Here is a 17,147-nt window from a genome sequence, read left to right on the forward strand (position 1 = left end):
GTTCATATCATTTTCAAATATTAATGAAAGCAAACTTGATATTTTAAATAAAAATATATATATCTTTAGTCCTTTAAATCTTAAGAACATCTCTAATATTTAGTTTTGTTTAATTTTATTTTAGGTTTTATAAAATATCATATAAATATTTGTGAGATCATATATATAAAAATTAATTTAAAATCGACTAAGTGTAAAATTTGTCATTCTAATACTTGGTCTCAACTCAATTTAAATTTTATATTATTTTTAATTATTTCATTTAATGAATTATATAAGTGATAGCATTTAATTAGTCATTCTTTAAAGTGATACAGTTTTTTTTTAATGATATTTGTCTTATTTTAAATATTATATCCAATACAAGTTTTAAATTTAAATTAATTCAATTACTATAAATATAAAAAATAATATTCAAAAAGTATCTAATTAAAATTACTCTAACTAATCCATTAATGCTTAAATATAGATTTTTTGGACATGTAACCTAGTTTCTAAAAAATTGAAAATAAAAAAAAATTAAATAAAAATGATTATTTTATGTTATGGTATTTTGTGAGATGATGATGATGTTACAATATTTTTGAAAAACGGATGATAGCAACATACTAACATCCATATCCGTGCCATCACAAGCATGGGGTTATTGAAGATGTAAAAGGCCTTCTAGCCCTCACCATTAATGTCCTTCACTTGCCACCCATATGCTTCTGATCTGTACTTACTCAAACCCATTAAACTCCTTCCACATCTCCCTCTCTCTCTCTCTCTCTTCATAATTCTCCCATGTTACTAATTGAATCTCATTGCACCCATTAATAGTTAGTTGTTTGGTATTTGTTGCAAAACAGTGCTACACCTCCCTACAAAATTTAAAAAAGAAAATAGTAATTAATAAGAAGAAAGTAGTAAGTGTGTTTTTTTTTTCTCTCTCTACTACTACTACTATTACTATGATCTTTTGAGCTTCAAACTTAAGCATTCAGCTTCATCTTGAGTTCAAAATCTTTCCTTTCCTCCTCTTATAGCAAAACATGATGGAGATAGAAGCTGCAACAAGTGGAAGTAGCAATAGTAGTGGCTTTGATAGGGGAAGCTACTTAGCATGGGAAGATCTAAAAGTTTTTCTTCCAAATTTTGGAAAAGGACCAACTAAGAGGTTGCTTAATGGCCTCAATGGTTATGCTGAACCTGGAAGGATCATGGCTATTATGGGACCTTCTGGCTCTGGAAAATCCACACTCCTTGATTCACTTGCAGGTTATTACTTTTCTGTTCTAAAATATTCTTAATGGAAAAAAAATTTGGTACATTTATAATATATTGAATTATTATTAATGTATCAAGTTTTTAAAATGATTTTTTTTTTTTTTAAGTATCTTGTGTATGTCTTTGATATAACATGAAGAGTTCAAAGTTCAAACATTGAGAGATTTTGAGTCCCTTTTACCCCAAAACACATACATGACATGTTTTTGGATGTAAAGGTTCAACCTTTTTCTCTTGTCTTTCATAGTTCTGACTTTCTAGTGCTACCCATTTATTTATTTTTATTTTTATTATTTGCTAATCAATTGGGTTATTGAATAGTAATGAAAGTTTAGATCTTTTCTATTATAGATGTATACTCTTGACCTAATAGTGCTTTCAAGTGTTAAACCTTTTTTGGTATAATTACTTCATCAATCATGGCAACTTGTTCTACTACTATTTGTTCTTTAAATTGAAATTAAAATTTAGTGTACTCTAAACTAAAAGGGTTTCTGGGAGTAAAAAACTTTTCCATGTTAGCTGAATTTAAAACTTGAAAATGTTTGGGGTATTACATTTTTGAAAAGTGATAGTAGATTTTTTCTATTCCAAAAAGTATATTCTCCCTCTTAGGCCAAGTAATAACACACAGGGCCCTTGTATTTAAATGTTATGTCCTAAGTGGTTATGATGTCATTATCTGCAATTAAAGAATAGTAACTAAATATGGAGCGTCCAGGTTCCCCGGGAACAAGCCTAACCTTATCATACTATATATTTTGTTATTGTTAGTAGTAATAATTATTTATAAAAATTACATTTTCTACTCTAACTTTAATTTTACCCCCCAAAAATGTTGTTGATACTTTTTTGGTTGACTTTGGCTTCCTCTTTTTTTTTTTTTTCATTTAGTGAGTTGGCTTTGAACAATGAACATTAGAGAAAAGTCGGTGGTAATGGTAACTATATAGAATTTTCGGTATTATCCATATATATATACCTATTGTAGTTGTAGCATATTATACTTCCGAATTTTTAGCTATAGTTGACAATTGAAAACGACATCTTATGCTTTTTCTTATATACAATTCATCAGTATAAGACAGTACATGTGTCTTAATTTTGGTGGTTGGAATAATTAATATTATGAGATTATAATTTATACTATATACTATAAATGTTTAATTACTCAATTAACTTTGGGTAACTATAATAATTTGTTAGGCCAAATTAAAAAATCAAACTATATGTAATACATATGAATTGAATTGTAGTTCAACAATAAGAATGGTCCATGCTTAGGACCATATACATAGGTTGGTTGTTACTATTTTCTCACATTTTGTCTGGTCTTATAACATTGATTGGTATGGCATGAGGTTTGGTCTTAGTCTTATCTTTGAACTACTTTTACTACTACTTCCCAACCAACTAACATTCACAAAGGGAGTTGAATGCTGTCTGCATTAATTTGTTTGGTTTCAAAGAAACCATGTTCATATTTGTACATAAGAATAACAAGATCAATGAAACTTCCTCATCATCTTTAATTCGTGAATCAAACAATTAATTATTGTAGTTCCAATTTTTACTAACTTACAATTACAATTTACAATGATGCTGTACACTATGAAATAATATTGTTGTTTAATTCAAAGCCAACATAATAGCGAACAAGTGATGAAAGATGTTTAATTTGTTTGATTGAAGAAGGCTTAATTAGTTTTTAAGTTGTATTCTAAATATGTGTGTGGTAGGGTACAATTTTCTGAATATGTGAATTTCTGGATATGTTGTCACAGGTAGGCTCTCAAAAAATGTGGTCATGACAGGAAATGTTATTCTCAATGGGAAGAAGAAAAACCTAGGCTATGGCTTTGTTGTAAGTAACAACACTTATTTTCAATTTAACATTGTATATGCTATTTGAGCTAGAATTCCACTAGGGAGTCAATGGAATAAGTATATAATGTGTACAATGGGCTGATTCTTTAACCCAATTAAAAAAAGTAACCATCCGCTATCGTATAGGTTTGAATATCCAGAGTAAAATACTATTAATTTATCAAACACAATATACCATATTATCCGGAATAACCATCCGTATAAAAGGGATAATAAACATCTGATACTTTAATAAATATATGTGAACAGCTTTAAATAAACATCTCGGAATATGTACTGGCTCCCTATACTTCCTCTTTGAGCTATAATCTGTTGGCATATAACTCGTCTGTTTAAACATGTGTTGAAATTAATTTCGAGTGTATAGTAAGACATTGGTGAAGTGAGAGATGCCAAAAGAGAAAAGTAGAGATTGAAAATGCATGAAAATGGTTGTTGTTGTTGTTGTAATTGTTCAGGCGTACGTAACACAAGAGGATGTGGTGCTGGGAACCCTAACAGTGAAAGAAACGATATCGTATTCGGCAAATCTAAGGCTTCCAACATCAATGTCGAAAGAAGAAATAGAGAACATCGTGGAAGAAACAATCATAGAGATGGGACTGCAAGACTGTGCTGACAGGTTAATCGGAAACTGGCACCTCAGAGGGATAAGCGGCGGGGAGAAGAAGAGGCTCAGCATTGCCCTTGAGATCCTCACAAAGCCAAGCTTGCTGTTTCTTGATGAACCTACCAGCGGCCTCGACAGCGCCTCCGCCTTCTTCGTCGTTCAGACTCTCCGCAATGTCGCTCGTGACGGCCGCACTGTCATCTCCTCCATTCACCAGCCTAGCAGCGAAGTCTTTGCTCTCTTTGATGACCTTTTCTTGCTCTCCGGCGGCGAAACCGTTTATTTTGGAGAAGCTAAAATGGCCGTTCAGGTACCAATTTCTTATTTATGAAAACTCACGTTCAGTTATTTTCATGTGAAGTTAATATTTGATTTTAACTATAAACTTTACATGAAAATAAACTGCATGTAAGTGTTTACTTTAATTTAATAGTAAATTATTTTCTTTGCTTCTTAATCTTTTATAGATATTTACATAATAATATTTAGTTAAGCAAATTAAACTCACCACAAATCTAAATATACTTTTAGCTACTAGCATGTTGATCATGAAGCTTTTAGGATTTTTCTAGAATTAGTTAGTACTGATTTTTCACCTTTTACAGTTTTTTGCTGAAGCCGGATTTCCTTGTCCACGTAAAAGGAATCCTTCTGATCACTTCCTAAGATGCATCAATTCTGACTTTGATGTTGTCACGGCTACACTCAAAGGATCTCAAAGAATTCACGTATGTACAAACTATATATTAATTGTATTCTTTATAATAATTATAGTTAATTAATGGAACTGTTTCATATATTTTGCTTTCCTTTTTAGGATGTTCCAAATTCAGCAGATCCTTTCATGAATATGGCCACAGCACAAATTAAAGCAATGCTGGTTGATAGATATAGGCGTTCAACTTATGCAACAAGAGCAAAGGACAGGATTCAAGAACTATCTACCAATGTAACCGATTTTACTTATGTTGTTCTGTTTTCTTTTTGTATTTTGATCATAATTATGTATGATGATGATGATATTGTTAATTGCAGGAAGGGCTTGAAAATGAGAGACAAAAGGGAAGTCAAGCAACTTGGTGGAAGCAACTGAGGACATTGACAAAGAGATCATTTGTGAACATGTGTAGAGATGTTGGATACTACTGGTTGAGGATCATAATCTACATCATAGTTTCAATATGTGTTGGAACTATCTATTTTGATATTGGCTATAGCTATACCTCAATCCTAGCTCGTGGTGCTTGTGGTGCATTTATCTCAGGCTTCATGACATTCATGTCTATTGGAGGCTTCCCATCATTCATTGAAGAAATGAAGGTATCATCAACAAATAACTAATATAAAAACATCACTACATGTTTAATTTGTTACTTCAAAAGCAGAGTTGGCATTTAGAGTTAAATTTGATGTCTTACTCTGAAACAGGTTTTCTATAGAGAAAGGCTTAATGGATACTATGGAGTTGCAGCATATATTCTAGCCAACTTTCTATCTTCTTTCCCTTTCTTGGTTGCAATTGCTCTTACAACAAGCACCATCACATACAACATGGTGAAATTCAGGCCAGGGATCATTCACTTTGTGTTCTTCACTCTCAACATCTATGGTTGCATCTCTGTCATAGAGAGTCTCATGATGGTTGTAGCTTCTCTTGTTCCAAATTTCCTAATGGGGATCATCACAGGAGCTGGAATCATTGTAAGCAGCCAATTAATTAACGAAAATATTTGGTAACAAAAAAATATTAACAAAAAACCACCAAATTATTTTTGACTTTATTTAATGTACCTTACAATAAATAAATCTTAAATAAATTAATATGGTAGTAGCATATAGTATATACTTTTATTTTATATATATATTAACAGATTAATAGGCATGTTTGGGTGCCTATTAATGAACTACTTTTTTTCTATTGAATTTGTGAAATGATAATAAATGTGAAGTTTGTCAATATAATAGATATTTTAGTATTTTAATTAGTAGTTTTGCGTTCAAATTTTAGAAATAAAAAAGTTATGATATTTTCTTGAAGAAAAAAGTACTTTAAAAATAAAAATGAAATTCCAAAAAAGGAAATTCCAGTTATGAACTAATATTGAATTATTGGTGCTTGTATTGATGCAGGGAATCATGATGATGACCTCTGGATTCTTCAGGTTGCTATCTGATCTTCCAAAGCCAGTTTGGCGCTACCCAATTTCATATATCAGTTATGGTGCATGGGCAATTCAGGTAGTTTCCTTTCTCATCCTGAATATTCAATATTGTACCCCTTATTTATTTGTCTATGCATGACACACCCATTAATCATAACAATTTTTTACATTTACATGTATAATCAATCATTCTGCATAATTAAGTCACTGTCTCAATTACTTAAATATATACCCATGTAAAATATTTCAGTCATAATATTGAAACAAAAAAATTAAAAAACCAGCAACCAATACAATTGAGCTTCATGAAAATCTTTTATTATTCTGCCATGATTTAATTATTCGATTGGGACACATTTAATTATATGGGTGGTTGATTATTTTATTAAAAAGAATATGCGAAATAACATGTATAAATATACAAAAATACTTAGTAACTAATTTAATAATTAAGTTTTTGTGTAGATAACATTTAATTTAGTCACGTTGAACTGTAAATCAAAACCATTTTAATTTTGACACTTAAATAATTCAAAAACAACATTGTAAGTTGTATTCATTAGAATATTTCCTCTCAAAGTAAGTGATACAGTATTGTTTTTAGATTATTTAAGTGTCAAACTCAAACTGCATCATTTTACAACAAGTTTCAGGTAGTATCTGATGATCTATGTCACTGTTTCATTAACATTTCTGTACTGAAAATTGTCTCAAAGACGAATGTGAGTCACGTTTGTAATATTTGAAAACTAAATAGAAATAATTAAAATTTTAAAAACTAAATTGAGACTCGCATGCAAATTTATAGACCAAATTGAGTATTAACTCATTTTTGTGTTCACGAAATTTTTTTAAAATCCTTGTATAATTTGACAAAATTTATCCAACTTCAATTTTTTTTTCTATTATCTCTGTATTTTACCTTAAACAATGACCAAAACAGGGATATTATTAACTCTTTTCTGTATTAGTATATTAAAGTATTGTTTTGTTGATGTAAGATCTAACATGAATATATACATTGGAATTGGAATGTAGGGTGCATACAAGAATGACTTGCTTGGACTTGAGTTTGAACCTATGATACCAGGGGACCCAAAATTAACAGGAGAATATGTGATAACACACATGTTGGGAATTGAATTAAACCATTCAAAATGGTGGGACTTAGGAGCACTATTATTGATCCTCATAGTATATAGGCTTTTGTTCTTCACCATACTCAAGTTGAAGGAAAGAGCATCTCCATTGTTTAAAAACCTTTATGCAAAGAGAACCATTCAGCAACTTGAAAAGAGACCTTCATTCAGAAAAATGCCTTCTTTCCCTTCCATGAGGCATCAACCACTCCACTCTTTGTCTTCTCAAGAGGGTCTTAATTCTCCACTTCATTAGACACAGCACAAGACTTTTATATCATATATCATATAATTAATTCAATTTGTCTCCTGGATTTTCGGATTGCGTTGTTAATTAACATGTATACCAAATTTCAATTTCAATTGTTCTACCAGCTTATGTGTATAGAGGAAATTATTAATGTTTCCACAATCAATTAATGAACCACTTCAATTAAGGTACAACCATAGACAAATCGGACTATACGACAACAAAAAAAAAAATTGGAGATTTTACTTTTCTAATTAGGTTACAAAAATGTGATATTTATTATACGGTGAATTAATATTTAAAGTGGTTCTTGAACTTACAGTATCTCAATATCGTTCCTAAACTTAAAATTATTCTAAAAATACTCAAGAATAATATTGAGACTCGACTGAAAATTCAGGGATCATTTTGAGTCTTAACTATTATATGTTTAAAATTAAAAGCAAAAAAATTATATTCTTTCTTTTTTTGGCAAACAATGATATTGCATTCAATTCACACAAATCTCCAATGTGAACTTCTATTTTGTATTTATTGAAATTCAATAGTAAATAACTAAATACCAACTCAATTTAATTTGAGGCATCCAAATAACGGGAAAAGGCAATAGAAGATGATTGATTCATGGTTCCAAACAAATGTTTTTATTTTTATTTTTATGGTGACTATGTTTGCAGTGATCACCATAATAAAGTTTAGATAAAGCTAATGACGGTTGCGACATGAAATGAAAATATTATACAAACGTAAAATATAACAACGAAGGCAGAAAATAAACTACGTAGATGATAATTATTTTTAGAGTTGTTCATATCCTGGCTCAACACAATAGTCCATGTTCAAGCATATCAAAAGGTCTAATTTAAAGATTGGCCTTTTTCGACCACTTACTTCTTCAAGAGAGGTCAGATTCAACACAGACTCATTTCTAAAGAAGTCGGGCTCGACAGATAGCTGTCGTCTGCCAGATAACATTTATTCAAATAAGTAACTGCCCCTAAAATCTCTCAACCTACTTCCATGAGTCATATTTCAACTATTCTAAGATAAAGAGACAGTTATCCACCCTGAAAAGTAGAACTACTCCAATTGTATTTATTGGATCACCACTATAAATATACTGCACCCGGTATATGTAAGTTCCAATATTCAAAAACCTGCTTAACCCCTTACTTACTTAGGCATCGGAGTGTCTTTGCAGATACTACCCTCCATTCTCTCACATATGTAACTCGGACGGAGGCTCTTAAGCGTACATCAAATCGGATACCTTCTTCCGTTAATATTTGGGCCAATCTTTTAAATCCAAATCACCAGTTTCAGGTTATCCACGTAACAAGAATAATGTTAAAAAATAATATTAATAATATTTATAATTACATATTTATTATATTTAAAATTATTTATTTTAGCAATAATTAATGAGTTTAAAATAAAAAAATTTAGACTACTTTAAATTATTTTTTATTATTTTTTAAATATTTTTGTTATTCTTATCGTGTCTACAATTCAATTTATACATAAATAATTTATTACTTATAAATTATTTATCATTAAATATTTATTAATAAGTAAGATAACTTGCATTAATTAAATAAATTTTAGAATTTTATTTATTATATTTTATATTAATAATTCAGATTGAAAATTTGAGATTTATGTTTTGGACCTTATCATTTATAATTTAGTATTTAGGCTTAAAATTTGTATTTTATTTATTTTTATCTTTAATAATAAGTTAATTTTTATAAAGAAGTGTACTTCTTACTTTTTTATATCGTATTAACATTCTTATAAATAAATATAAAAAAATATTATGTGCATACTAAACTTAATTACTATATAAACTTAATTACTATATATTTATGTATTAATATATATTATTTAACTTATTTTTAATGTGTATATTTAATGGTGAATTCTACTATGCCATCTCTAAAATAAAGGGTAAATTACTCCTTGTGGTATATACAGTTATTATTGATAAATTATCTTTTAACCAGAGTTCCAAAGTTCGAATAAGATCGTCAAATCTAATTGCAATCTCTAATACGATTGTTAGAAAATCCTAAAAACGGGAGAGCTAAAAAATTTATAGAAATTTGTGATATATTAATTAAAAATGATAGTAATTGGTGTGTGAAAGAAGACACCAAGGTATTTTATTTTTTATTTTTTTTCTCTTTAATTGCTCTTAAATTATTTTTCAATCATTATTCAAATAATAAAAATCCTAAAATGGTAATTATTGACTCATTGTTTTTATGACTAACTAATATTTTGATTTGTGTTTGTTATATAGTTATATAAGACTACGAGGGTTGGTTATTTGAAGAGGAGTATCATTGTTGATCCGACTGAATTTTAAAAAAAATACTAAGAAAAAAATCTTAGGAAGGAGAAAGCTGAAAAATTAATAGATGTGTTCGCTGAGATGGGAGATTGAAAGCATATGAACAAGTTTAAAATCCTAACCTAATTGATTAGAAATGGTGATTGTATTTGAGAGGAATTATGGTTTTAAAATTGGAGAAGAATAGGTGTATTTGGTGGGAATTATGAAAATGACACTGCTATCAAGTTTCAAGAGAAACATCGCGTCAATTGAAAAGAAAAGAGAAGATAAGTAAATCTTAGAGCTTTGGTAGAAAAATAATTTATGAATAATCACTATATATGTCACAAGGAGTAATTTATTCTTTATTTTAAAAAAGGTAGAGTAAAATTCATCATATTTAATACTAGTGACTAATTTTGGTACGAAGAGCAGAAGAGATTGGTTGATTTAAGTAAAAAAAAATTGGTTGGTTTAAATGTTTGTTTTTTAAAGAGTATATATCCATTTTGGTCTTCAAATAATTTTAAACTGGACACTTTAGTCCCCAACTAAAATTAATTACTCGATTGGTCCCTAACAATTAATTCCGTCAGTTACTTAGGTCCTTTACTCCGTTAACTCTAACGGAGGACAAAATAGTCCCTGACAACTCTAACAAGGGACAAAATGGTCCCTAACAACTCTAACAAAGGACAAAATGATTCATAACCCCTTTTTTCGAAAACGACACTGTTCTTCCCCAATTTTTATCATATCTTGCATAACCATAACATTCATAGTCTCCTTCTTCACCTTCGCAGTATTCTTTTCCATCTTTTCCTTCCTCCTCTTTAGTTTCAAGATTAAGCCATGGTGTAATTGTCACACGTGTCGCACCTATCTCAACATGTCATGGATCACACACTTCCTAAATCTTTGTAACTGGTACATTCACCTCCTTTGCACTTCACCCACCAAAAGCATCCACTTTCACGTCTTCGATAACATCACCTCCAACCCCAACACGTCCACGACATCCTCAAGACCAAGTTCCACAACTACTCTAAGGGCACGCCTTTCTCCACTCTCTGACAAGTAATATAGATTGTTGGACATTAGAACATCATGAGAAGATTCTCCTTCGACATCATATGCAAATTCTCATTTGAAATAGACATTGAGTGCTTCATTCCTTCTTTTCCAGAGTCCAAGTTGGCAGACAATTTCGACCTCGCATCCAAGCTATCAATACAACGAACAATGTCACCGTTGCCGCTCATATGAAAACTGAATTAAACATTGGTTCGGGGAAAAAGCTGAAGGAAGCGATCGAGTGGTGGACAATGTAGTCATGGAGATGATAGGGCAGAGGAGGATGGAGATGTCAACGATGACGACAGGTCTTAACAAACCAGACTTGCTATCTAGATTCAAGAGATCCATCGAAGACGATAACTAGTTGAGAGATATAGGCATTAGTTTCCTGAGTATGAATTGGTTGAGAACAAGTTGAGAAATTTTTTTCTTGTGAACATTAAATTTATAGAGTGTGTATTGTGTAGTTTGAAGTTATAGTGTTAGACTGCTAGTGTTATGCGAGATATAATAGAAATTGGGAGAGAACAGTGTCGTTTACGAACAAAGGAGATTAGGGACCATTTTGTCTCCTGTTAGAGTTGTTAGGGACTATTTTGTCCTCCGGTAGAGCTAACGGAGTAAAGGACTTAAGTGACTGACGGAATTAATTGTTAAGGACTAATCGAGTAATTAATTTTAGTTGGGACTAAAGTGTCCAATCTAAAATTCTTTGAGGACCAAAATGGTATATATTCTTTTTTAAATAGAGGTAAGAACCGGGTCTTTTTGACAGAACCGTATTTTTTGTCAGAACCGGATTTTATGTCAACTATCTTCTTAGCGAACTGGGCCTAGCCGGTTTAGATGGATATTTGGCATCGTATAATAGGAGAGTGTTTCCTCGCAACCCAAATACTTGGGTGATTACTGATTTCATTTAAATAAAAAAAAATCATTGTTTTTGGAGGTATGTAAAAGTTTTAATAATTACATTTTTGAGCTATTTCACTGGAATGGCAAGAGAGGCCGGTTTGATCTTCCCACTGTTTGACCCAATCGAACTAAAGGCATCAAGTCTTATCATGAGAAAATTAATCCAACCCAACCTAACTCAAATTTCATGAAAGAAGTAGAGGGTTTTTAATGAGAATTCTTTTTTCTATTCTTAAAGCTCTAATACGAGACCATAGTTAGGGGATCACTATATTAGTAATATTAATCAATTCTAGATTAATTAAAAGGTTAAGTTTATTATATATCCATTATTATTAAAAACTTCAACGAAAAAAAAAACCTTTAACTTATTTCTTCTATAGAACAAAAGTTTACTTTTAAGGCATTAACAAACATATGGATTAATTTCCATTATTTTATTTTTATTCATTAAAATGTATAATGATTTTGGTTAAATTAGATTAACTAAAATAATAAGTGAATTATTTTATAATAAATAATTCTGAGTTTTTAAATCTTAAAAATAACTAATAATAATATTTTAGGATGTATTTAGTTTGTATTTTTATTTTTTAAATTTATAGTTTCCAGATTTTTATAAAAAAAATAGGAAGTGAAAACAGAAAATAATTTTTTTATTTTTTTATAAATCTAAAAAAAATATATTAAAAAAATAGAAACTAAATGCACCTCGATTTTTGATAGTTCATTGATAGCTCAACGTTGAAATTCTATTCTATGTATGGTTTAAAAGAGACAAGGGTCGCATACAATTACCTAATAACCTAAAGGAGAAAACAGGAACACATGGCACATATAACCTAAACCTCTACCAATAATGATGCTTAATTATAACCAAAGCAATTGGTCCACTCTCTACCCAAACAAATTAACATAGTCTAGCACATTAATTAACTTAAACTTTCATTACCCTTTTTTTTCTCTTTCAGTGCTGTTAGGTAACCAAGAAATCCTAGCTAAATATTTAATAAAGTCCACAGGTACATTACATAACTTTCAATTTATCTAACTAATTAATTTGAGTTGTTTGAGTAAACTCACTCGTCCGTTTAAATAAGTATCGGGAGTTCGAATTTCGTCTTATACATACAGCAACTTCTCATTCTCGCAAAAACGGTTTTTTTGGTTTCAAAAATATAACTATATCAAAATTTCATATTCTCCTCTTTAATTAATTTTACAATCACATTTAAATTAAATCTTTCCTTCTTGATTTGAAATCCAAAAAAGTTAAAAAACCCTAACAAGAAAATAGAATTATTGGGTGACATTAATATTATATATATATTATAATTAGAATTAACGATTAAAAATATTAAAATATTGATATTTAAAAACATTTGAAATCGTTGTTAGTTATATATGACAAATTGGTCATGCATGCATGACAAGCTTAATGGGTGAGGCAGTGAATTAATTGAATGATACTTATATAATGATGGGTGAGGCAGTGCAACATAATTTTAATAATAAATAGCACACAGAAATAGAGAAGATAGATGCAGAAGCAGAGACAATGTACCCCCTTCTTTTTCTCTCATTATTTCTCTGTGATCGTAATAAATTTGCATGTTGTCAATGTTCGATAACAGTTAGGGAAGAAGAGTTTTTGATGGTAAAGAAGAAATCATTATTTATAACAATATTAATATCCTAAGTTAGTAGTAGAATGTGCCACTTTAAAACATTAGTATTCTTATTATAATAACTAGTGAAAATAGAAAAGTACATGATAAAAACAAAAAACTTTCAGGATATAAATAAAATTACGTTTATGCAAAAATTATACAATTTAAAGAAAGAGAATTTTATTTGAAATGACAACACATATTTTTTCTTATCAATTTAAATTTGGACAAATAATTTCAAATGTGAATGAAACATATACTGATATCATATGTAGTCATCAAATACTCTATCAATAAATTAAAATGTATATATCTTATATCTATATACTAATTAACGAGTCAAAAATATATTTATATTACAAATATAAAAAAACCTTTTAAACGTTGGTATTATTTATTTGTCATGGTTAAAGCGTGTGACTGGATTTGATCATTGTTTGACATTAAAATAAAATAATAGATAAACTACTAAAATTGTATCTAAATTATTTTTTTATTGACAAAAATATTCTCAAATTTTATTATTAATAAAAATATCTTTAAATAATTTAAAAACATAACAAAAATACTTCGTTGTAATCAGAGACGTGCTTTATTTTTTATCACATGAGTATTTTTGTCACATTCTAAAACTAATTTTAAAATATTTTTATTGATAATAAAATTTATAAATATTTTTATCAATACAAAAATAATTGGAATATATTTTTGGTGATTTACCCTAAAATAAAAGAGTAAAAAACCCAGATAGGTAGGTCAACTAGGAGCATTTAAATATGACAATAAAGATAATGGAAAGACAGTATGAAATGATATTATAGGCAAACACATTCTGCTTGCATGAAGAAGGAGATGGGCTTTTACTATGCCCATTGCCCAATGAAAGGAAACTGTGTCAATTTAAAGGTCCCCACTATTATATTGAAAGAACAAATTTTGAATTCATAATGTGGCAGAAGATTTAATTCACAGTTGGAGTTGGTGATTCATATTCAACATTACTTAATACTCTTCCTATTACTTATTAAACACTTTCCTATATTTAGAACTAGCTAACAAAAAGAGTGATGGGACGTCATTTTTTTTGTTTTCTTTTTTAAGAGAAAACAAACAAAAAAACAAATTAATTATTAGAGAAATTATGGTAAAATCCACCTCACCAAAAAATATGTATTAATAGCATTTTTTTTAAACGGCCCCATTTTTTTTCATGTAGTTGGTTTGAGTAACAATCATGTATACAGAGGTGTTCAAATTCAAACTGATCCAAATTAAACTGCTTATTCAATCCAATTCAAATTGAAAACCGATTAAAACTGTACTAATTCGAATTTGATTGGATTCTATTTTTTACAAACCGTTGGATCGGATCGGATTTCGGATTTACTTTTCATAACTAATCCAATCCAATCTAAACCGCACAATGTACTATAATATTATTATTTTATTATTATATTTACAATTATATTTATAACATGTTCAATTTGTTATATATTTTTATATTATTCAGTATTATTATTATTTAATAAATTTTTTATGTTCAAAATGTTATTTATTTATTTATTTTAACTAACCTATAATTTTATTTCTATTGTTATCGTTGGCTTTTAAAAATATTGTTGAGACTTGTTATGTTATTGTTGATTATATTATTTAAAATTTGATGTTAAGACTTGTTATATGTATTTAATTTTTTTAATTTGTAAAACCGCAAATTCAATCAAATCCAAACCGCTTGAAATTGGATCGGATCGGATTTTTTTTTAAGTCATCCAATCCAAACTGCATCACAAACAAAATTAGTGTTCAAATCAGATAAATTTTTTACTTAAAACCGATCCAAACTGCACTGCAAATACCCGTACATGTATACATATGTATGTTACTATTAATTATTGAAATTGTCCAAGAAGCAAGAGATTGAAATTGAAATATGTGACAGTTTGTGTACGTAGAGGTGTCAATCAGAGAATAAACGGTGATAAAAAAAAAAAACATGGAAAAATAGGATAGAAAAAAAAGGGGTTAAAACAACAACATATTATTGTCCATATTGAATGTTCAAACCTCAAAGCCCTGTTCCCCATGCTGCTTTTGATTCTGAGTTTCATTATGGAATTTATTTTAGGAGGTTTGTTGGTTTGGTGAGAGTAATTACTGCGTCTTGTAACCTTAGTAGGATAGTTATTGCGACTTTGGAAGCCCCTGTGTCCAACCAACAGATCTAAACAACTTTAACAGTGAAAGCAAAAGCAAAGAATATGAATTAATATTTTTTTTATATCTGAAATTTGAGATCAAATTTAATTTAATCTTTAAAATTTTAATAAATTTTAAAATTTGTAATCGTAACTTGTATTAATTTTTGAATTAATTTCTGTTAACGACATATTGATTTGGTATATTAACTTATTACGATTTGATTTTTTTGCTCACTTGATTCCATATGTAATCGAGATCTATTAGAAATTTCATAAATTTGACTATTGTTTCTAGAATCTCAAAATTTTTCAAATTAAACTTGTTATAGTTGTTTTCGTGAGAATATTGAAAAACCAATCAAAGTTTACAGGAGATCTAATATCAGTCACATAAAATCTTACTCAAGGAGTTCAAATCTTAGTAAACTAACATGCAAAATCAACGTGCGGTTCACAAAAATTAATTCATGGACTAACACTAGTTATTATTGTAAATTTTGATGTTTAAATTAAGTCAATTGTAATTTTAAGAATCAATTTAAGTCTGACCTCAAATTTTAAAAATCAAATTAAATATTAACTTTACATATATATAATACGATAATAATTTTTATAAAATATAATTAATTTTTGAATTATTTAGCAAATAAAATAAAATAAAAAATTAAAATAATAACATAATTTAGAATTTTTTTTGGATTGTATATTTTAAAAGATAATTTTTTTATTGTTAATACAATTAAATATCTCTTTTTTATATATGTTAGTAAATAATTATTTAAAAATTATTTTTTATATGGTTGCAAAAATTGATGTTTTATGATGCTTATAACCGAAAAAATTATATCAATTGATATAATTGTTACGGACAAAATTAAATCTAATTTTTTTAAAAATATTAATAGATAAATAATATTAGAGAAAAAAAAACGATAACTTTAGAGTTTAAATTTAAATTATTAATTTATTAATTTATTTTATTATTATATGTTTAATTAATATAATATTTTTATAACATGATGCATGATGGGAGTCTTCCTTTACTCTTATATGGCTTAAGATTATAAACCAAAAGAAAAAATTTAAGCGGGAGCAAGCATTATATATATAAATTATTTTGCAATAAATTAAACTCTCACGAATCTAAACTCTATTTAACACTAGCCATAAATTATTTTGCGCAAGAACAATGTTAGGGGGTCAGCAATTTTTGTGATTGTTAGCCATCAATTAACCATCAATGATGATTTGATGGTGTGAGATTGGTATAAGATTTCATCCAATGGCTCACCTTTCTCTGCTGATTAAATACTGGCCAAAATTCAACAAAACTGCTGGTCCTTAGACTTTTCCTTTGCGCAAAATAAAGCATTTGTCTATTGCATGCAAATATCAAGCTTTTAAACTTTATATATATATATAATCTTATAAATTTAACTTATTTCCTTTCTCTTAAAACTAAAAGTAGAGGCAGCTTTTCATAATTATCCGAAGACTGAAGAAGCTCTAAGTTGATGTTGCCCTAACTAGTTATTAATTATTTTAGTGAGATTGAGATAATGAGACGTGTCCTTTTCAACTTCTCCTTAATTCACATGCATGACCGAGGCCATCATTATTTAACAACGATAG

At 28.7% G+C, this 17,147-nt stretch overlaps 1 protein-coding gene across 2 annotated transcripts; it reads left to right on the forward strand.

Moving 5' to 3' along the window:
• The first annotated feature begins 571 nt into the window (after positions 1–571).
• On the forward strand, positions 572–7,504 carry LOC112789266 (ABC transporter G family member 15). Of its 2 annotated transcripts, XM_025831095.3 has the most exons (10): positions 572–908; positions 1,029–1,260; positions 3,054–3,133; positions 3,615–4,076; positions 4,372–4,494; positions 4,584–4,715; positions 4,802–5,086; positions 5,195–5,467; positions 5,897–6,004; positions 6,967–7,504. In XM_025831095.3, exons 2-10 carry the CDS (start codon positions 1,035–1,037, stop codon positions 7,321–7,323), a joined length of 2,046 nt encoding a protein of 681 aa, XP_025686880.1. In that variant the 5' UTR covers positions 572–908; positions 1,029–1,034; the 3' UTR covers positions 7,324–7,504. The 2 variants fall into 2 exon arrangements, with proteins under 2 accessions (XP_025686880.1, XP_025686879.1); XM_025831094.3 differs by having other exon boundaries at positions 898–1,260.
• The last annotated feature ends 9,643 nt before the right edge of the window (positions 7,505–17,147 follow it).

This window comes from Arachis hypogaea, chromosome 3 (genome assembly GCF_003086295.3).
Source record: "Arachis hypogaea cultivar Tifrunner chromosome 3, arahy.Tifrunner.gnm2.J5K5, whole genome shotgun sequence".
NCBI lineage: Eukaryota > Viridiplantae > Streptophyta > Magnoliopsida > Fabales > Fabaceae > Arachis > Arachis hypogaea.

Coding starts and splice junctions, on each gene's coding strand:
- LOC112789266 (XM_025831095.3), top strand. CDS start 1,035: ATGATGGAGATAGAAGCTGCAACAAGTGGAAGTAGCAATAGTAGTGGC. Junction 4,077..4,371: donor AAGCTAAAATGGCCGTTCAG/GTACCAATTTCT, acceptor CACCTTTTACAG/TTTTTTGCTGAAGCCGGATT. Junction 4,495..4,583: donor AAGGATCTCAAAGAATTCAC/GTATGTACAAAC, acceptor TTTCCTTTTTAG/GATGTTCCAAATTCAGCAGA.